The sequence below is a fragment of the Phoxinus phoxinus genome, assembly GCF_949152265.1.
Source record: "Phoxinus phoxinus genome assembly, chromosome: 19".
NCBI classification, from domain to species: domain Eukaryota; kingdom Metazoa; phylum Chordata; class Actinopteri; order Cypriniformes; family Leuciscidae; genus Phoxinus; species Phoxinus phoxinus.
In genome coordinates this window covers 26,713,485-26,736,900 of record NC_136894.1, presented here as the reverse complement: position 1 = coordinate 26,736,900, position 23,416 = coordinate 26,713,485, and the positions used below count along the sequence as shown (strand labels likewise).

At 37.0% G+C, this 23,416-nt stretch overlaps 1 protein-coding gene and 2 long non-coding RNA genes across 9 annotated transcripts in view; 1 reads left to right on the top strand and 2 right to left on the bottom strand.

Annotated features, from left to right (window-relative positions):
• LOC306986670 overlaps positions 1–23,416 on the bottom strand; it is a 392,716-nt gene that overhangs the window by 204,983 nt on the left and 164,317 nt on the right. The window lies entirely within an intron of this gene.
• LOC306986496 lies at positions 783–22,227 on the top strand. 7 transcript variants are annotated; one of them, XR_013794988.1, is made up of 5 exons: positions 783–863; positions 1,785–1,874; positions 3,771–3,826; positions 14,199–14,293; positions 21,132–22,227. It is a non-coding gene; the product is annotated as an uncharacterized lncRNA (long non-coding RNA). The 7 variants fall into 7 exon arrangements; XR_013794989.1 differs by having other exon boundaries at positions 14,196–14,293; XR_013794990.1 differs by lacking the exon at positions 14,199–14,293 and adding an exon at positions 10,019–10,050.
• stx1b (syntaxin 1B) overlaps positions 2,912–23,416 on the bottom strand; it is a 42,533-nt gene continuing 22,028 nt past the window's right edge. The window contains exons 4-10 of the mRNA XM_079589792.1: positions 17,486–17,560; positions 14,777–14,850; positions 13,916–14,024; positions 13,571–13,644; positions 12,173–12,310; positions 10,348–10,458; positions 2,912–8,822 (exon numbers count right to left, since the gene is read on the bottom strand). Of these exons, the coding sequence (XP_079445918.1) occupies positions 8,742–8,822; positions 10,348–10,458; positions 12,173–12,310; positions 13,571–13,644; positions 13,916–14,024; positions 14,777–14,850; positions 17,486–17,560 (662 nt within the window). The 3' untranslated portion in view covers positions 2,912–8,741. The remainder of the gene's footprint in view (positions 8,823–10,347; positions 10,459–12,172; positions 12,311–13,570; positions 13,645–13,915; positions 14,025–14,776; positions 14,851–17,485; positions 17,561–23,416) is intronic.

Sequence of the window (23,416 nt, the reverse complement as noted above, 5' to 3'; positions counted from 1 at the left end):
ATATTCTATATTTAATGAATATGTAACACTTATTTTACTGATACAATGAATTCAGAATAATGTGGGTTGTGTCAGTGGTTTCCCTCTACATTTAGCTTTTTTTTTTTTTATTGGGCCCCTTTTCTTTATTTTTAGGAGTTTAGACAGGAAAGGGGAGAGCAATTGGGACATGTCCTAGTCGGACTGGAACTTGTGTCCTTGTGAGCGAACAGCTTTTATATGTCCTTGAGTCGTGTCATGTGCACAGCAGTTTTATCTCAGTGCAAAAGTGTATGCCACTATTAAATGGTCACTTCACCCAAAAATACAAATTCTGTCATCATTTACTCACCCTTATGTTCCAAACCTGTATGAGTTTCTTCAAAAGAAGATATTTGTAAGAATGTTGGTTACCAGAGAGTTGATGGTAGCCATTGACTTCCATAGTAGGATTTTTTTTTTTACCAACATTCTTCAAAACATCTTTTCTCGTGTTCAACAGAAGAAAGAAACACATACAGGTTTGGACCAATATAAGAGTGAGTAAATGATGACAGAATTTTCAATTTTGGGTGAATTATCCATGGCTATGAATGAGCCCGAAATTAGAACCAGAGCAAATCAACAAAAAAAAATAGGGCGACTAATTTATCACAGGCCAATTAAATGAAATAATCTGCAGATGTGTCTATATATGGGCATTCGTTATAAGTCTTGGATCGAAAGCGACCACTACAGGTGCCTTAAGAAATTACCGCGCGTGACATCAGCTACAAGAAAAGCGCGCCATTTCTCCACCGTAGCCACGCCCACGGACCGTTGGCTGAAAGTCAGTCTGAAGGTCTGGCTACGCGAGACTACACCAGATATCGCATATCCCAAAGGTAACGAATCTAACGATTATAGAAATTTAAGTTGATACAACACTGCATTTGGTCAAACAATATGCCATTTAAAATTTAATCAGAAGAACATTTTAGCCTATCTGGATAGATAGTTCACACACACGTCACACACACACACTTAGTTTCAAACCTGTTAATCCTTCTTCATAGTGACATCGTCCGTCAATGACACCAAAAAGCAAATATATATATATTTTAAAGTACAGTTAGTCAATATGGCGTGAGAGTTGTAGGCCTATTTCAAATGTAGGCTACTTTTGTGTGAGGAACATACAAAAATTGAGCCGTTTTTCACTGATAGTTTTGCCCACAAACCGAGGCTGGCATCAAGCTTGCATTCGCGTCCAGAAATGTCGCGTTGACGTAGGCCTAACGTTACACTGACGCCATAACAACATGGCTCGCCTGGGGTGAAAATTATCTTTGAATATTAGACCTTATTCAGAGCAGCACATGACAGGTGTGAAATCGAGGCTGTGAGGGATAGACTTACCGTGTCTCCAAAGGCATTCATTCGCTGTATAAAGCTCTTAGATCACTTGTAATTTTCCACAGCTCATAGTCTCTTGAAATTTCTTGGAAATATATTTTTGCTGTGTTTTGTCAGCAGAACAATCCAAAACGCATTAAATGACAGTAACCCACTGAAGGCTAAAATCAAAGATGGCACTTCTGTGGATAAGGTCCATAACTTGGTCTTTTTACCCACATGAATCCATTAAATGGCTCCAGAAGACTGGAAATATAACACACGAGCCATACTGACTTTGAGATAATAATCAGAACATTTGTATGCAGGTATCCATCTGATTCACAAAAGATTACAACTTCTTTAATTGCATATTGCTTTTGGGATACTGAGAATGTTACGTGTGGATGTAAATTCATCTTGATTCACAGGTGCTGGCCTGGGTGCAGAATAGTCTATGAATGAGTGAACTGGTTGATTGAGGTCTTGGAGTGTCCACTAGATGGTGAAAGATCCTTTAGGTAAGTTTTCACTTTCAAACAGACTTATCTATTTGGCCAGTTAAGCTATTTAGTAGCCTAGACATGTTTCTTTCATCTTATTTCAAAGCAACACTGCACTTGAGAGCAAGACAATGCTATATTTGCAGCTTCTCAATTCAGATTTAGCTGAGGCATTTACATGTGAGAGTCCATACAGGTCCTCCGCATGCAATTTTGTTGACAACTTATACCTGTTTTGAGGTTGTGAAGTCCATGTTTTGGGTCCTGCTTGAAAAGTGTGCTTCTGAGGATGTAGAGTGAAAATTGCATGTTTACACCTATATAAACTTATATGCATAATTCATGTTTTGTCTGAGTTGAGAGTAATATATCTAAAACTCAGCATACAACATTAACATACAAAGCTTGTAGCTCAAACTGTACACAGTGACTAAATTATTTTAAAATGAAAATGTACTGCCTGTTGCTTAGCAACTGGAAAACCAGCCCTTCATACCTGCCAAGTTTGGCAAGTTTCCACTGGAAGAACTAAATTAATTAATTTAGAGTAATGATAAGCACTTGTTGGTCTTGCACAGCTCCCAGGGCATCTTCTGGTGCAATCAATAACAACGTAATTGAGCAAAACCCCATTATCTTTCTAAATAACTTTATCTAGTTTGCACACAGGGGTCTGGGGTGAATGTGGCTGGCTTAAGAGTTAATTGAAAGTGTGTCCAACGCTTTACAGTGGATGAAACATCTTTAGCACCATTCAGATAGAATTAGTTTACTAAACGACATTTGAGTTACAATTACTGAGTGCATCTTATTTCATCAACTGATTCTGACTTCTGTCATTTTTACTAAGGTGTCTGATGTTATAAATTTACATTTGCACAAATGACAACATTTTATGTGTTATTAAGGGAATAAAAGGTGAGGATCAAACCTGATGCTGATACCACAGTGGCCGTTCTGATCAAAATCTCTTTATTGATTTTAGTTTTTTATTTCAGATGGGATGCCAGCATGCTGTAAAAAAGTGATTTTTTTAAAGTTGAAAATAAAACAAAGAGAGTTGGAGTAGGTTTTACAAGAAAATACTATTTTAGTCTTTACTTTAAAATTTCACATTTAATTCAATGTTACATGCTGTTTCTTTGTTAGAAATTTTTGAGTGAAAATTATTTATATACCAATTTATTTTCAGTGCAGGCCATACTTTTTACAGAAAGTTTTACACCGAAAGTTGTCAAAAACATCTAAATCCATAAAGATGGTGCACCAGGCAGTGCAGCTTGAAAGTTAACTTCAAAAATACTGTAAATGAAAGTCAATATACATGTTTAATGGCTATACAAGCTTCTTGTGTTATGTTACTGAATTCCCCCACCCCCTGCCCATGATTTGAGAAATGAGTAAAAATACGGAAGACAACTACAGCAGTTGTACACTGGACAATCGTTTTTCTTTATTTTTTGTTTCAGTTCATAATATCTGTTTGTTGGGGTTTTTCTTTTTTCATTTTTCATTTCAACTTAAAATTTTGACACACTTATAAAAGACAGCATCTGCATAGAGTTCTCATCTTAAAGATCCATGGAGAAAAGAGGGAGAGAGAGAGAGATTGTGAGAGAAGGGAGGAAGATAGCAAAGGGTTTAGGGGAGGAGAGGGATACTGGTACGCCACACTAACCAAACAGAACAGCAAACAGTATCACAAGAGAGAGGGGGGAGAGAGAGGGACAGTTAGGTTGTTTGTTTGTATCTTTTTTCCTTTTTTTACAATACAGTACACACATACACACACAGAAAATAAAAGACAGAAGTTGCAATTCCAGTCAAAGTTGCAGAAATCGATTTAATTTCTTCCTTCCCATCCTTGGTGCCCATCTCATTGTGGTTTCTGCCCTGAATTCACGTTCAACTTAGATCCTAGTGGGGTGAGAAGACAGTTGGCGACACATAAAACGACGGCTGGAACCACGGTTAGTGGCTGCTGTTTCCCTCAACTCCCTTAATAATATTGAAGTCGGCGTTCTTTCGTGCTTTCAAATGTGTGTGTGAGAAAGCCCTTTTCTTTGTATTGCACAGATGAGTGTTTTTCTGTTTGTTTCGAGCATTATTGTTTCTTACTGTACTTTTAAACTTCCATTTACTTCCTTTGTATAAGGCCAGAGCCTATCCCGTGTTACGTTTAGCTTTTGAACTTCAGCCATGCTACAGTTTATGCAAGGAAGGTTTTCTAACCGACACTTACTGTGAAAGCGTCCAAACATATACCATGAAGATGCCACTATTTGTTAAAAATTTGACATTGCCAATATGGTGGACCTCTGCAAGAAAAGCAGTCAAGTTGCATGGAAGCTACAGATGGTGTGCATTTGAGCTGTGTACATGGAGGGAAGCACTTTTTTCCCCCAGAGTTGAACCGCTAACGGCGCTCTGAGGTAGTAACACAACAACATATTGTATAGATTCTGATGTTAAAGCGTTGCTCAACTTTTCTCCGTTATAGAGCACCCATGACATCACTGCTTTAAGACAAGCGAGCAGTCAGTAGCAAAGCACTGCGACCAGGGCAAAGAACAAGAAAATCAATCAACCTCACAACTTTGACAGGAACTATTTTAGTAGTTTTATACATGGACATGCAAATCATTTTTTCTCTCTTTGAAATATTTACAATAATTACAAGACAAAGATTCAGTTCAGATTGACAAAATCGCGAGCATTCAATATTACTACTAATATAACACAACTTCTCGGGATTTTTAAATCGTCGTAGTTATATAATTCATCACATTTGATAATGGTATAATTCAATTATGTCATCCTTATCCAGTCATCTTCCCGTTCTAATTAGAATAGTGTTTTCATCACATCATTACAGGCCATCCTCTGTAATTGATGATCATTTTGCTGAAATCACAGTTTGAGCACCATCTCCACAAACTGTTTCCTCGTTCTAAATCTAACACTGAAACAAGAATACTGGTATAAAGTTTAATGGGAATATACATCAAAGGAATGACACAAAAGAGGATGAAATTAAGGAGGATCATGGCTGGGGCTGTTGAGAAAAATCACAATCGCAGGTCTTGGGTACTCAATAGCCGTGGACCGAGAAGTCGTATCCGTTAACGTCAAAGTCTTTGAGAGCTGTCAGTCAGGTGCTTTGCATCTCATAGACAGCTAAAGCACATGTGGAAACTAAGCAGCGAGCATTACAATACACAAAGCAGTCTATGTAGCTGAGACGGCTTCGTTGATCATGGCGGGAGCGCTCTAGCTTTGTTGCATGACCGCTCGCTCGCCGTGCAGATTGGGCGTAAGGGTTTTTTCTTCCCCTGCAGTGATGAGGCACTCAACAACCCCAACCAAAAAAGACTATTATGCAGTTAAACTCTAAAAGGTACATCATTTTTTTATATATAAGTAGTTTGTAATTTTCACCCATTTACAAAATGCCTTCTCAATGTGCTGTGTTATGCCAGTGCTGTCTGGTCATATCAGTGTCTGTGTGACGAACATCCAAAAACAGTGTTGAAAAATAAAAATAAGACAACTGAGAAAACTTTCATCCAGATCTGTGCCCATGTTAGTATACAGGTTTTTTTTTTTATTTCATTTTTTTTAACCAGAGCTGATCTAATGTCTACGTCTAATGTATTGCCAGCACAGAGGAAGCAATGCAAGTGAGCTGAACAAGGGGTAAATGGCAACATAAACAGCATCATTGAGGGGAGAAATAAAAAACAACATACAGTACACACAACATATTTGTTTTGTACGTAGCTGTTTTTGGAGAAAGTGCTTTAAAAGGAACAAGCTTGTGTAGTATACATTATACATATTGTTCAGAATGAATATAAATAAATAAACCTTTATATCGAGAACCTTGTCGCTGAAAGAAGTGGAATTGAAAACGTAGTAAATGTATACGCAAGATAGTTCACAAGATTTACGGGTGGGGAGGACTACACAATACAGTTGACTGTAACATTGTGCTCTGTACTCGCATAACGCTTTGGCTTTTTAGTCTTATTACTTTTCTTAACATTTGAATGAAGTCGGCACAAAACTGGAGCGCTAGAGCTGCATACCATAGACCGGCAGACCAGAGAAAGACCCTTGCGCCCGACGCCAGTTAGCGTTGCGGTGCGACCGAGGGCTCCAACAGCAAACGAGCACACACACACATCCACACACACAAATGCTCATGCTCACTTATACAGCAACGTGTACGTAAAAAAGGAAAAATGCCGAAGGGACAGGGCACGCATACATGGCCTTTTGAGTTGCACAATTCGACACCGCAGCACACGACTCACAATAAAGAATAGTCTTACGAAAGAATTCACATATCATCACCAGTTAAGCACAACAATCAAGTTTGGGATCACATCAGGGGAAGGGGAAATGAACAAGATGCGCAAAAATGATTCGTACCCAGAGTGTTTCCAGAGGGCGAGGGGGGGGGGGGGGGGGGCAATACGTCGTTTTACACTATGGACGTGGTTTAAAAACATAATACCTGACAACAAACAGATTTTGTACTCATGTGCACATCCACAGGGAACACATTCATGGGGACCACGGTAAAACTCCAGCATCGTCAGGGTCATGATGAAATAGGCAGGAGAAATATTAAATGAAGTCAACCCCCCCCCCATCCAACCCTTAGAGATTCATAATAAATAATCATAAATAAAAAACAAAACAAATAAACATATCAACAAAACGGAAAACGGTACAACCCCAAAATGTGGCGGCATAAGACAGTTTTCTTTGATTGTAAAGTGCACACATGATCGAGAGCCATGCAAACTAACAAAGCGAAAGTTGCATGCGTTAACAAATAAGGGCCTTCCAGCTATATCGTCTACTAAAAAACAACACCGACATACATATTTACCTCATTTTACCATACATGTAAGTGATTCGACACTAAATACACAGAAGTTTGAAAGAAAACATGCTGGACGTTACTGGAATGATTAAAGCAAAATAGTCCCGGCCCTCTGCCTCAGGCTTTCTCAAAGGTGTACAGTGTATGTCCCCAAAAACTTTCCTGTTCCCTACTACTTCGCATTAGGTAAGTAAAGGGGTGGCGGGACGGGGTGGGGGGGCTCCTGTTATATATTCTATGATAAGCAGTACATGGAAAATAAAGTCCGTATTGAGAAAAGGAGGGCACTTTGAGAGTTGATACATGTTCTGTAACGTCATGAACATGAGGGTGAGGGCGTTCTAAGAGTGCGACGAATCTGAATCAAGCCAAGAGGGATTCTGTATCAACAAAAGCAAAAAACAGAGCTAAAGTTTGGTTTTAAATTTTAGCCCTTGAATTTAAAACGAGCCGTACATAATTAACCAAGCTGGCACTTTCTGTACGCAAAGAAAAGGATGCAAAGAATTAATGATACATCTGTTAGATAATAAAAAATAAATCTTTGGACAAAATCAAAGAGTCTTAGTCTAAGCTAGCATTATCTTGACAAGATGCTGTCTCTCTGGCGTTCAGAGCTGGATTTGAGTTGTTTCATATAAAGTTTGTGAAAATTAGTCGCTGCATAATAAGTGTCCTACAAGTTTCTTCAACCGAACTGAAGAATGCGTCTACATGTTAATATTTAGTCAGATAGCTCATCAAGAGCTCGTCTCATTGTTTTAGATATGTAGAATTTTATAAGATCCAACTTCCATGTCCTAGTAGTTAATTTTATTAGTCTCTCTTCATTAACTAGCACCAAGGTGAAAAACGTCAAACTCCCAAATCGATCCTTCAAAACCAAAATGGTCCCGTTCAAGCCTATCCTTAATATCATAACATAAAATATATATGCAATTCATTAAACAAGGCAAATAAAAAATGCAAAACTAACGATTAACCGAAAAATAAGGAAAATGAATTGCAGTAGACCTAACCACCCTCCATAAGATAATATTTAGGTTAGGTGTTGTTTCAAGTATTGACATTTCCTTTTCTCAAAATGTTCCCTCCAAGAAATCTTTCAGAATCATTCCATAGGTTGCCATGAATTAATTCAAGAAGTGGGGGGAAATTATCAAAACTGCATAGTTCAACAGTTTGCCACCCTATCGATCCCAGCTTTCTATATGTTAAAATGAAATGTCTGTTACTTCACTGCCTACCATCTACAGTACAGCAAATGAAGTCAAAAGAAAATAATCTTTATGTACAAACTTGCCGATATCACTTCCTTTCACAATGATGTGTGCTTCTCAGTTCTTTTTTCTTTGTTAGTTTACAGTTGCCCACAGTAAAACTATTAAGACTGAAATTCAGCTATGAGGTTGACGGTGCTTTTAATCTATAGCACTCCATCAGTAATGAGCTAATATGGTAAAAAATTAGATTTCATCTGAATGCAAGCAACCACTCGGAACGTTAGGCCATTGAAATCGGACTAGTACTACTGTCTATAACATCTATGCAGTCAGTTGGTTAGTATTCGTAATGCTAGTATGGTTTGCCAAACACCGTGTTCTGCCGGAACGTAAAACAATTTAGCAGTTGCTGGCACTGTCCTGGAGGCCCCCCCAAAAATGAAAGCAACACTAAAAAAACAAAAAAAACAAAACAAAAAAAAAGTTGAGTTTTATTCCTTTACAGGTAGTAACCCATGTGCTGCTTTTATGTTCAATACATTTACATGTACAGTTTGTAAATATTATGTGTATTTTAACCCACTTTTATATATTTTAAATCAGCTAGTACGTAACATCTCCTTTTATTTATTTATTTTTTGATTGTTTGATTTTTGAATATTCTATTTTTTACCCTACCCGACCCCCGTTTTATGACAGTTTCCTTATCTCGTGTTTAAGTGGATAAAACACTCAGCTTTCCAAGTGTTTGTCTTTTCTTCATGTCGTTTAGAAGCCCAGGGTTCCTCCGATAGTGGACGCTAAAACCACTCCCAAAATTACACAGCAGATGATGATCATGATCTTCTTCTGCAGAGGGCGAAAAAGGAGAGAGAAAGAAAGATGTGTAATTAAACAGCCAACAGATCAACAATCATTTGGTTTGTTCATCTAGCTACTCTATTACTCGATTGCGCAGTAATACACAGTCAGCTAATCTAAGTAGCATCACCTCATCTTAACCACACTTTAAATCATTAAGTGAAACCATGAACAATTAAACCATTACCAAAGTAAATCATTAAATTAATTAAAAGTTAATTCAATTATTGATGAAAGGACCCACTCTGGGACATTGACCCTTTGAATACCGAATGTATAAAACATTGACTGCATTTGAGAAGGTGGTGATTAGATATCGTGTAACTGTAAAAGCTAAATACAGTCCTAACATCATTCTAAACTTTGGGATCTCCAAAGGAAACATGCACTGAATGTGATGATGCCATGGAGGGAAGCTGTAAATATATTGTACCAAGGGACTAATGCCAAATAGAGTTAACTAAATGGAAATGCTTTTGCTTGGTTGGACATGAAAACCACATGAAAGTTTGAAGCAATTACTTTGCAGCTTTTTCTGGTGATCAACCGACTGACAAGGGACCAATCGATGTTTTTCTTTTTTGTTTATTTTATAGACCAATTTGGGGTGTATAAATCTAAAATAAGCGATACCAGGACACAAAAGTTCCCTCAAAATATATGATGTGAAAAAAAGAATTTTCCAAATAAATAACTACTCGCTTGACAAACACAAAACAAGTGTCCATTTTAAAGCTTAGAACCTGGACTTTACAATACATACAGACAATTTGACCTACTCTTAACATGCTTTTAGTATTACTGTATACCATACTGTAATCGGTAAACAGTATTTCTGGATGAGGTGTGCTACCCTGGTTTGATGAAATTCATTGGCTTTCAAAAACCAAAAATATGTATTTTTAATAATTACTGGCTTTTATTGCCAATCAAATTTAACCTGCAATAGCTGGCTGGGGATTTGCGACCCCTTGTCTTAGAAGTTGCACTCATGTTATCATTAAATGCTGCAATGTGCATGGTTTAATCTGAATTATTTTATCATTTGTTTATTTAATTAGTATCTTTAATTGATTTGATTATTAGCTGCAAATAACTGTAGATCAATCAATCATTGACAATTCTAATCCAGGCATTTCTGAAGCTCTGGTAAGTGAATAAATGTAAAGATTATGTTTCACCAGATCTGCAATTTGACTCATCAGAAAGCATAGAAGTAGGTGGCACACCACCAAGAGTCTGCGGCCAATGGACGTTAGCCAGCAAAACTGCAGCAAAAAAGCTAGGAGAAGACCGTATCTGCTGAAGAACCAATGAGTGCCAAAAGAGCATTATAGTTTTTTCTTTGGATGGTTTAAGTGGTTTAGGAAAAATTTCAAAATGCTCTTCTATTACTAATTTTTTGTACATGACAGCTTAGGACTGAGCCTATGTTCTCTAGGAAGCATGAATCGTTGTACACAAAGGGCATAATATTGAACGACGTCAGGTGTAACTGCTGATAGTGTTTTACCTTGCGTGCCTGACTCTGGTATTTGACAGCCTTCTTGGTGTCAGAAACTGCTCTCTCTACATAGTCCACTGAGTGTTCCACGTTATACTCAATTCTGTCAATCATCTCTCCCTGTGAATGACAAAAACAGGCACTTCAAAAAAACAACTTCTTCACAATATCCACATACACACACGACAATCACTGTATCCAGTGAAAGGATAGGTTTCAAGTGGATACGTACATTGTATCCACTTGAAAGTTAAGATTCGCTGAAATGCTTTATGCAGCCTGATTTCGAACCCCACAAGCGGTGATGACTGAGTGCACCTCTTTGCCCTCGAGAAAAGGCCCTTAACCCCTGGCTGATCCATGGGGACTGCTATAGAATGCCATCATGTTAAAGTACAAGGATAATGTTGCATAAACAATTTCCACTGTCCTTGGTTGCGTGGGAATATATAAATTGCTATCTGAGAATTACATTTGTAATTAAGCATCACTTTGGAGCTCAATGAAGTCTAGTTTTCGTCCAGTCTGTGTTGTATATCCAGAATTAAAAATTGGTGTCAATCCTGACAGTGGCCATTTTGAATTGTACTATTAAAAATAGTTTTTGTTAATTAAAATTAAGCTGGTGAAATATAAATATTAGATATAAATAAAACTTAAATGACACTGCATACAGGTTTGGAATGACATAAGGGTTAACAGAGATAGAGTTTTCATTTTGCCTGCACTATACCTTTAAGTAAATTACTTCCGGACATAAATGGCAAAAGTTATATTAAATCGACAATCCGTTATATCAGGGGTTTTCAATTAAAGTTCCAAGAGGTCCGGTCTTTTTGAAACAGTAAAATATTTCCATCGGGGCAGCAATAGTACTTTGTACAAGGGAAAAAAAACACTAAAAAAATCCTCAAAATAGTCATCAAAGATGAGAATATTGGGCAGAGAGCCAATACAGTGATAAAAAGGTTAGATTAGATATTTAACAGGCGATTTAAAAAATAATAATTACATTTAGACACCTTTGTGTATGGCACATAGAAGGCCTTGGGACGGAGAAACATACTGGGGCTAAAGGACCCATTTTTATATTTTGCTCAAAGCAATAAACAACTAAAAACAAACAATACATAATCTAATAATCAAAACTCTCATCATGAGGACAAAACAAAGTTACCTAGTAATTTAAAAGTTTTTTTGTCTTCCCTAGCCATTTCTAAATAATTTTCCAAATTCTAACATTGTTTATTATGCTATTTATATGCTTATTAATAAATGTATGAAAAAAAATGTCTAAAGATGCCACACGTTAACATGTCTCAAACCTGGTTTAGTTAAACGGTCATCTTTATGACAGATAAAAATAATTGTATTAGCTGCATTCTCGTTTTCTGCAGTTTTTTCGTGAAACTATATATCTGCTACTGATGGTAAAATAACCTTGTCATCTGCAGCTCTTAATGTGGCGGTTTACGTTTTTAGCGAAGGAGAGAGAGAGAAGAAACACGCATGGAGCGGAAAGGGCTTGAATGAAATACTTTTGGCTCTAGATTAAAAATATTATAGCACCGAAGGATCATTACCATAAACAACCCTGAGTGCTTGTGGTGTGAACCGCGCTTTTCACTTTAATTTGTAGAAACGGTAAAATGCCGCAATTATGTCCCGCGGTCCGGAGGGAATCAAACCGCAGTCCGCCATTTGAATAACACTGCTTTATATACAGTACTTTACTAACAGTAAAGGACTTTTGTGACACGATTACATTGATAGCATTTGATAAAATAGTATTTGGAGCATTTTTGCTCCGATGAAATGATGGACTCTGTTGTACCTGACTCTCCACCAGCATGGCCATGTCCACAAACATGTCGTGCAGCTCACGGATGCTGTTCTCCAACTTAATGATCTCAGTGTGTCGGGTCTCAATCTCATTTAGTGCCTGCTTGGTCATCTGGGAGTCCATTTTGATCTGTTAAACAGAGAATATTAGAAAAAGTTCATGGCAGCAGGCTAAGTTACTATTATTCAACATACATTTGCACATAGACTTTTTGCACATATAGATTAAGTGAAACAGTCAACAAATTATGAAATATGTGAATATGCTTCCATGGAAACCAAATTCATAGTATCTGTCTCAAATAGCACACTTGAAGTTGATTCCCTTGCATGTCTGGGAAGTGTATGAGTAGCAGTGGCGAGGCCAGAAATTTGCTGCCCATAACTGCTGGACTAGGATCAGTTTTCTATGTAATAGGATATTGGCGTATTGGCAAACGATTCAGTGCATATCTGTGTTTGCACTATGGAGAGTGTCAAAGGTTTCTATTTACAACGTGTTTGTGCAGCGTTAAGCAATGTTCATGCCAGCCAATCGTAGACATATCTGTTGATTTCTTGAATGCAACGGCCAATCAGAGGTGTTTTAAGTCAGAATCCAATCCACTCACTGGTCAAAGCCGGAGTTTTTGTCCAGTGCTGAATTCTGCACGTTCGCAAATCCGTCATTATAAAAAACAAAGTGTGGTAGACATTATGTAAATAAGATATTTATTATTGTGCAATATAGATTGCTTCATTGATTATAACGCAACTTTGTGAGATCGCATCTTCGCGATGAACTAAGAGTGACAGCTTTAAGGGACCACTCTTTGCACACTTACTATAAATAAAGAATGTGATTTTTGAATATATTCAGAATGTGAATAAATGTTTGTTTTTTATTCTTGACCAGCGACCACGTACACGCTGCAGGGTTTCGGGAGTAACATCCGCTAAATGCATGTATTTGTGTTATTATTATTATTGTCATGTATGCATCATTTATTTTTTATATTTCCCAACACATTTTTGTGTGTGTGTGCCTCATTTGATTTGGTGGACCAAACATCAATCTGAGTGTGTCAGTGCCACCCTGGCCCTTATATAACCTCGCCACTGCACACATAGCCTCTCATTTACAGTTTTAATTTTCAGTTTTCCTTTAGGGCTGCTTTGCACTTAATTTGCGAAGCCCACTTTACAGTGGACTATTACCCAACAGATAATAGGGCAAAAGTGTACATTCAGAGTAGTATCGTAAGGGCTCAGGCTGCTGTTTGTGACTGGACCTTAGTAAAATTAAATTTTAAAGCGCAAGTGATTTAATTTGACCTGAAATTATGACTTTCATGGAATCGAAAGTCATAGGAAAATTAGTTTGTCATTGATTTCCGACTATTAAACTTACATCATCAGTGAAGATAGCAAGTTTCCCGCTCTCCAACATGTCTTCCAGCTCCTCATTGGTAGTTGTTCTGCCAGCTAATTAAAAATATTAAAAGTACATGGTATCATTATGGTGCATACTGGGTATTTTGATCAGATTTGTGTTCCTGTATTAGATCAACGGGTAAAATATGGCGCACATGTCATGCTAAAGATCCAATAACATGCTGTATATCTTTTTTGTTGTTGCTTAAGTTAGTAAGATTTATAGTGAAAATGTAACTGTGCGTTCCAGTAATGTAGAGGATGTTTCTCAACTTTTGCATGGGGGTATATGTGTGCCTTTGTGCGTACTAGCAGAACTCACTAATTTCCAGTTGTCTCTGAATGCGGTCCTTGCAGCGGTCCCTGTATTTGGACTGCGTGGTGTTGTACTCCGTCATCACCTCCACAAACTTGCGTGACAGCGTGGAATGCTGTGGGATAAAGGTAGAGATGTTGAGGCTGCACATCAGGATGTGAATGCGCTCGTTGACTGTAAACGGCTCAGGATAATAATATTGAGGGCCAAGTGTGATCATTGTGAAATCTGCCCCTGCTTTTGCTGCAGTTTGAGAGATTACTGCACACATTCTGTTTCTGAACAGCAGATGGCGCCAAGAAGGGTGTTTGACAAAGCTGCTCAGAGGGAGGGCAGAGTTCACAGGAAGTATGTCAGTCTGTGAGCTCACTGGACACCCTGAAGGTCAGATTCGTTACTATTTTGCTGAATATTGCTTCCCTTTTAGAAAAACTATTTTACATAACAAAAAAGCTTTGAAAGTCTTGAATATCCCCTGAACACTTCCAATGACATTATTCCCATGTGAAATACACAATGCATGTATTTTTATATACATGAATATGTGGAACTTGATGGACATTATTCATAAGGAATGATACGTCTGATATCAGTACATTTAACATTTAAAAAATGTTAATCTGTAAAAGTAATATTCTAAGATTATTTATTTATTGAATATAAGAATAAGTTGTGATGTTTTTTTGACATTAGACAACTAAACTGACAATAATAAATTCTTAAGTTCTTCCTTGTCAATTATTTTATACATTACATTGGTTTGACTGAATAGATTGACAATGATTATCGTAAGGAGAATAAATATTGTAAATAATGTTTTGACAAGCATTTTTAATATTACAATGGTGTTTGTCATTATTTTTATACCTGTGTCTTGCGGATCCGCAAATCTGCAGATGATCTGTTCAACCCCTCCTCTTGCTCTATACTTTGTTCGATTGCTGTGGAATAGAGAAATAAACTGAATATAATAAATTGTAGTAAAGTGCTAAACCCAAGTCTATGCACATGCAGTGACCATGATTAATATCGCCTCTTCAACATATTTGAATGATTGACATTTCATATAGCAGCTGTCTCACCCTGGTTACCTGGTTACAACGGTTACTGAGGTGGCACAGAAACTACAACACGGAAAAGTAATTGGGGGACTGATCTGTTACAATGAAAGTGCATACACACTAGCTGTCAGACAAAGTGGGCCCAGAGTAATAACAAGTCCCTTAATCTCAGAAGAACAATAGATCTCACTGTCCACTCCAGGACACAATGGGATTCACACTCCATTCAGTTCTAATGGAGCTGGGTGCACCATGTGTCACTGCCTATATCATTGAAAGTGTATATGAAGTTGCTATCAGAATGACCGTCACTGTGGGCTATACTTGCATGAAGAAGATTGAAAGGTTTCCAAAGTGATTATACACATGGCATTTACGGCTCAGGGCTGGATTTCCAGATAATGCTGTCTCTTAGCGCGCTACGAAGGTATAACTTGACTAAAGGTATACCATTTCTAGGCGTGTTCCCCGAAATATACATTAGGAGGTTGCTTAAAATATTCCCACTTATACGTGCAAAGTTACCAGGTGCTGTCCGCGGTGCCTCGAGAATCAATTATTCACTCATGCAGGGGCTTCTTCACTGCGTTATGTGAGAAAGCATTGTTCTTTATAAAAGAAGCACTTCAGAAATAGTTGAAATTGCATTTATCAGTAATCATGGGATCGAATCAAAATTGCCAACTAAATCCAACCCTGGATATTTTATATAATTTCGAAACGAGTGCGTGAATCCGCAACTTCATGCCCAAACGTATCATTCCTCAACCCGCCACACTAACTGGCAGTACGCCTTCACTCGCCTTTGAAAGGGTCATTTATATTATCATAATATATTTGCCATATTACACATAATATATTTGAGAAGAAGTACAGAAAGAGGAGAACCGCCAGCAGCTGAATTTCGGGGGTGAGTGCTCCGTCGAGTTTGTGTCGACAAAGTCGGACCAACAAGATTTGCTTGATTTGCTGTCGTGGCAGGCGAAATTTCTTTTGAATTGCATCTTCTGACATGATACCCAGGGGACTACTAAAGTTTTCACAGATATAATAGTGCACATAAACAAAGCTGGCAGGATGCAGGTCATGTACCTCTGGAAGATCAACTGCCATTGAGAAGAATGAGAATGCTAACCGACACCTCTCTCCAAGTATTAGGTATTGGTGTAATAAAATCAATTAAAATTAATTTAATTAGTTGCTGAAAATATATATATTTTTGTCTTTTCCTGCACAACTTCAGAAGGAGAACACTTCAAAAGAGATTAGTCCAAACTCCTACTTAAGAATTTTCTATTGCTTAACTCCCTTTCCCTCAGGTGGCTGCCTTTTGAATCAAAGTTTGACTCCAAATTAGATTAGATAAGAGGATTTTAGAGAACTAAACTTCATGTATACTTGCAAATAGACCTGAACTTTTCTAATTTTCTCACGCTAAATTCAAAGAGTCGAAGAACAGTGCAAGAATGTTCACCATCTCAAACTGATCTCAGATCTGTTTCATTGTTTATATAGAGTGAGCTGGCTGTAGCCAGCGAGCTCTTAACGCATTATAGTCCTTCACGTCTATTGCGATAATAATACCTAGTATATCTAAATCGACTGCTGGCGGTAGATCCTTTTCCTATTTAGCTCCAAAACTTTGGAACAGTCTTCCTACCATTGTCCGGGAAGCAGACACACGCTGTCAGTTCAAAGCTAGATTAAAGACACATCTCTTTGACCTAGCATTCACATAATACATTATAGACTTCTATAACTCAATGTTAGGCTGCATAGATTAGGTCAGCCGGAACTGGGAACACTTCCTTTATATCCTGATGTACTCGTTCGTTACATCATAAGAAGAATGGCATCTACGCTAATTTTAGTGTCTTTGTTTTATCCCGAGGATTTCCCGCAGCCTGCCGGATCCAGATCTGATGAGGGACCTTCGCCAGGACCCGATGACAACGCAGTGCTGAAGTGCCAACTAGTCTCTCCCCTGTGAAGGATCCCTTTACCACTCTACAGATAAAGCGTTGTTGTACCGATAATTTTGGTTTCGCGTATCTACCCCGAAGTGATACAATTCTGTATACATTTTTTAAGGCCAGACAAGTAGTTTAAGGCTTGGTTTGTAGGGAATAAAAAACCTGCGCACATATATTCAATGCGGATAACTATAAAATTAATTCTTAATGCGCACGTGAGCGCCATCAGTGTTTCTCACAGGTTCGCGTTTAAAGTCTGTGTAGAGAGAACGGTGTCGTCTTAGCGGCCTCTAATTTAATAACTAATGATCCTTGCGATGGAAGTGAATCAATCAAAACTAACTTTAGCTGGAAAATATCTTTATTCAAGAACCGCTATAAAGCCAAAACAATCTCTGTTACCTTAAATTATCCGTTTATCTCTGTAAAGCCGCTTTGAAACAATCTACATTGTTAAAAGCACTATATAAATGAAGATGACTTGACTTGTAAGTTTTCGATATTTTACATAATTGTGTTTTTAAAAAATCTATTTTTTATACCTTTTAATTTAGAGCGCACTTTATTGGCTGTCTTCTTAATGTCAGCTGTGAGGTCCTCCAACTCCTGCTTGGTCTCTGCAGAATAAAAACACAAGGAAATACAAAAGAGAGGTTGTTTAAATGCATATAATGTTGAGTTTTCAAAGTTAATGAGCACTAGTTGCATTATATATAGGGTACAAAGTCATGTGACAACATACTGCATTTAGATAGATAGATAGATAGATAGATAGATAGATAGATAGATAGATAGATAGATAGATAGATAGATAGATAGATAGATAGATAGATATACTTTTATATATATTATATTTTAACAAAAAAGGTTTATGCTTAAAAAATGCAAAAATAAATTTAGTTTAAGAAAAGTTTTCTTATCTTACATAATTTATCCATTGTTTTACTGGAGAACATGACCAAAATACAGATGAACAATCCTGATTTTTGTAGTGCAGTGTATATTCTTTTTTATGACTTTAACCTTTGAAAATATCTCAGCCTGGCCATATAAAGTTCTTGTTCTTTCAAGAGAAAAATGAGTGCTCTCTAGTTAAACGGTGGATGTGTGTACAGACTGCAGGCTGCAGTCATATGTTGATTGATAGTTACTGCAGTGCCATTCACTCCCTGGACACCACCTCAGCCTTTTCAACTCCCACCTACACACTCTCCTTTCCTCTGACTAATCCAATCCCTCGCTGCTTCCTCTCTTTTCTCCAGCCATGAGTTTGATGACCATGACCGTTTCTTCCTCTACGAGTATTAATGCCAATATCCATTTATCATCAGGGATTATTTGAGCATTTATTAAGAGGAATAAAGCACTTGCAAATTCATACTGAAATATTTATCAGAATATACAGTGCTTAACACATTTATTAAACCACATGTCATATCAAAGAAGAGAAAACACAACTATTTTAGGAATCTGTCAAAAACCTGTTTAAAAACTAAACATTTTATTGTCATTTATTATGCAAATAACAAACTGAAACAACTAAATAGCCTTTATTCACACATAATAACCAAAAAACTTAATATTTTGTGTGGCGTCCTTTGGCGTTGGTAATATTTTACATTCTTGCTGGCATTGTTTTTATGTACAGTACTTTTCCACAGTCTCTGTTGTTATTAACTTCCAAATAGTTTCTAGTTGTTCCCAAATACTTGCTTTTGAAGAAACTTTTGTGCGATCTATCTTTGAATCCACTAAATCCCAAAATTTGTTCAATAGGATTCAAGTCCGGACTTTGACTTGGCCAACTGTGACTAAAGAGACAACACATACTGGTGGATTAACCATTACAGAAACATAAAAAAATATTTTGGTAATCACAAATACTGTTACTTTAGAGCGGCTGTGGTAAAAACATTACATTAGGAGGTGGTCTAATAAATTCGTTAAGCACTGTATGTGCAAGTCTCAAATTTTTGTATTTAAATATGTACTTCATTAGCCAACCAGACGTACTTCCTTATCCACATGACGCTGTGCGATTATGAAAACTTCTGTTTACCCCTCCTCCTCCCAAGTGCCACCTGTAGAGATCTGCTATGCGGGTTTTAATGTATTCTTGCAGCAGCATTTCCTTACGTACAGCATGTTATTTTAACTAAGCTGAACAAATGCTTGTATTTTTTTAGCAGCAGCGTTGCAGATTTCGTCTGCCAAAATGAAGAATTTGCACATTCCATGGTCCCATGCCAATAAATGCTGGTTAAATAATTAAATTCATGTGTTGTCAAGATTGAAATGTATACAAAACTTATTACTAAATAGGGTTTTAATAAGCTGGGTCGAGAATTTATAGAAGCCTCACACTTCAAATCACTCAGCGTCTCCTCCTGGCCATCAATATTGTGGCTCCTGCTGATCGCTTTCAGGGGATGGACGGTGGGCGGCGGGTGGAAGAAGGGTGATAAATTATACGTCTATACGTTTTGAACGGTGATTTATCACTTTGATTGGCGTTTCATAGTAAATACGGGTGATTCTTCAATTAGGGGAACTTTTTCTGTTCCCAAGGATGATTTCTTTTTTTAACTTTTAAAGGAGAGATCATAATGCCTTTAAACATTTTAATTGTGTGTCCTTAATGACTTTTTCCTCATTTTTAGGAGTGTTGAAAGGTTAAATTTGCCAGAACTGATCTATTTGACTCAATTTATTATCTCTTTAGTTAAGTTAATTGATGGTTCGTTTTCAGCAATTGGGTATTATTTTGATTGGCATGTTGGATTGACAAAATTCAGTATGCCGGAACATATTTTTGTAATATCCATAATATGTTTAGATATGAAAAACACTTTTCAAGCATTTAAAAAATATGAACATCTGCATTAAAACCTTATTCCCTATTTCAGAGAATTAACATTCAAAGAATTGAAATGAATTAAAAAATCATTTCAATATAAGACTTATAAAAAATAAGTCACTTTAATTTAAAGCTGCACTATGTAACTTTTGGGCACTCTAGCAGTTAATAAACAAAACTGCATTTATCTTGCGGAAGAACATTGTAGCCGGAACTAATTCTCTCTGTTTATGTCACGAGTCACGCAGGTACTGGGCTATTTTAGACCTGACCTATCTAAAATAGTCCGAATATAAACAGTTATAATAGGTGTCCGTAGTGATTCAGGATAAGACAAAACGCGGTTCGGAAAATGGATTCATGATGAAGTCGCTCATTATATAAATTTTGAACACAAAAAAGTTACATAGTGCAGCTTTTTAAAAAAAAGTACATGACAAACAAAACGGTGTAAAAAAGCGCTTAAAAAGTAATGCTGTCCTGTAAAACAAATGATCTGTTTAGTCACTCGAGTCCGTTAAAGTGCTGTAGTCAGGGTGTGGCCAGTTCCCCTGTTCATCGATTTAACAAAAGTGTAATGTATCTCCTGTCAGTGAGTTCGCATCACAATATTTGCACACCACTACACCATTGTTGTCCTTACAGACAGCTAAATGCAGTCCTGCTCTTTCCTGTTCTAAACGAGCCATTGTCTCATGTCAGCTTTTTTTTTTTTTTTTTTTCATGTGGTCGAGAGATCGATTTGACCGACGAGATTGTTTCTTGTCACACCCACTGTTTACCATGACATCTAACCAGCACTTTAATAATAGATCTTCAATGTGATTTTATTTATATCGGTTAGAAGTTGCCACAAATTTGCTAAAGCAGACTTGTTGCAGAAACATGAGATTTAGGATTTCTACACAATTTTAATTCATACAGTTCTACAAAATCTGCCCCTGCATGTTTGTTTATTAAATATTTATCACAAATTCTCAGAATTCTGCAGATTTGTTCTCAAAATTACCTTTTTGAGGTAAAAAAAAAAGCTCTACAGGTCTGGCTCGGTCTATTAATGACTGACTTTAATGACCTTTTATCAGCTAATGTTTATCTAATATGAATTTACTAGTCATTTATGAGGTAAATAAACTACATAAACCTGAAATCTTTGTAGCATATGGTGTTTGTTGATGTCTACTTTAAAGAAAAAAAGATTATGTAATTTCAGCAGGTTTTTTATTATTATTATTTTTAGCCACATATTACCGCCTACTGCAAAATGCATTTAGCAAAACATTCCAACAAATAAGTGAGCACTTATAGCAATGCTTTTATGTTTGTTTCAGAATACTGAACATCCAACAAAATCCATCCAGACCACAAAAAGTTCTCAACCCCCAAGGATTGGCAGTATAGAAAAGCTAACCGTCCAATTTATCATCACCCCTCAGCTAAGTAAACTACGCACTGCTCATTTTTACTTGCTAACGTCACTCACCTGCAGGGCAACATGGAGAACTTTTAGGGGCAGGAGTTCATTATGTGCTATTATTCTGATGGCTAATTTAGTCATTTAAAGCTGATTGGGTGAATTAATGAACTAGGGCAAAGAGGTAACCATTAGTCACCCGTAGAGCCAACAGAGGTTAACATTTTTGCTCAAGGTCACAATTGCTGAATTTAAAAGAGAGGGATTCGCTCATCATTTAGCAAGCTGGCTTTTTCACAAACGTTGCACATTTAGCTTTGTGCAGTAGCACATACACAAACATGTGATGTAAAAGTAGGGTGACCTCAGTAAATGGATAATAAAAAATCCATGAAATGTTTTGGTTTTGTGGTGGGGGTGTATTAATGGAGAATTTGGGCTGCTAACAGAAGTTGTGGATTAGCGTCTGGAAGCACTGACCCAAAAATGTTACTGAGATCACAATAACCCTGTATTACTGAGGGTGAGGGGGGTAGTATTACAGTCTTGGTTAAAGATCTAAGCACACAAACATTTGCTTGATCCCAAGTTGACGTGACCCACGAACTTGCCAGTGACTGAGATCACATTCCTGTCATCATATACTGAGTAGGATATTTCGGATAAAAGGTATCCGTTAAATGAAAAAATAACACTCTGTCTTTCCATTTTTGCGTGTTTTCCTGTGAGTGAATTCAAAGGCTTCTGCTGTAAGAAAGAGAAATGTGCATTGGGCCTCGGATTCTTCTATACTGCACATGTTATGCAGTACGTATAACATAACAAGCTCAATAACTTACGAAAACACACACAACACTACTGAAACTGAAGGAGAATAATGCAAGGAAAACAACTTAAGTTTGACATTTAAAGCCATAAATGGCAATTTTATCATGTCATATACTCATTCTCAAGTCATTTCCCCTGTATAATTTAGTGAAACTCAAAAGTCGTTCTTAAGCAGAATTATATTTTCCATATAATTATATTTTCCAGATGGTGATTTACACAACCAAAAAGGACAAAACAAAAAACAGTATAATAGTCCATATGACTACTAAAATGATTCATTTTGGTCATTCTTGGAACATGGCAGTATAAATCACCATCTACTTTAGTATGAAAAAGTCTGCCTAACATCTTGGAACGACGTGAACGTGAGGAAATAATGACACTTTTCATTTCAGGTGCACTATTCCTTTAAGAATTAGTTTATTAAATATGTTCTCCACCTCTCCTCAGGTTTCCGCTTCACACTGACACAGATATCGAGACAGACACTCAACTTCCACAGGTTCTCTTCATCCTTCATGCAGCATGGTGAAAGCAGACAGGGGGGGGGGGGAACCAAAAGAAAAGAGAACAGGAAAAAAAGAAAGAAAACAATGTTCTTATACATGCATGCAACAACTTAACAGAAACAAAGAAACCATGCATTAAAACCAAAGAGAATCACATGCAGTAAAATGTAACAAACTGAACCAAAACTGTCAGACACAGTGACATCTATTAAAGATTCATCTATAGCAGCTGAGTCATTCATAGGCTGTGGATTTCTTGGATCTGAGCCAGGCAGCTTCAGAGGGCACTCTGGGTTTTGGGTTCAGTGCATTCAATAATATGTATCTACGGCATTTGTGGCATGAAGCCAGATACAATTAAATAATTTAGAAAAATTTGTAGTTACAGTAAAGCACTAGCAATGGAAGTAAACAGAGGCAGGTAATACATGCTAAATTATAGCCATAAGCATAGTATAGCCACAATACTTCCATATTAAACAGGTTAACATGAGACTAATATAATATAATTCTTTAATAACATGTTTTGTGTGGTTAATATTAAACAGTTCTAGTCCTCGAATTTGATTGGCTGAGCAGCGTTCCAAGAGTGCAAGAGAGTCACTATCATTCACTCAAATGATTTGTTCAAGTGACTGTCTTTATGAATGAGTCACTGAATTATTCACTTAAAGGATTTATTTAAAAACACTAATTTAATCAGAAACAAGTGACTGTCTTTTTGGGTGATTCATTAAATCATTTACTCAAATGATTTGTTTAAAAAACAATCAGGAATGAAAGCACCATTTACTTCCATTTTAAATGGTACATGTCCAGAAAAAAACAAACAAACATGGGACTATGGCGAATAAACCCAAAT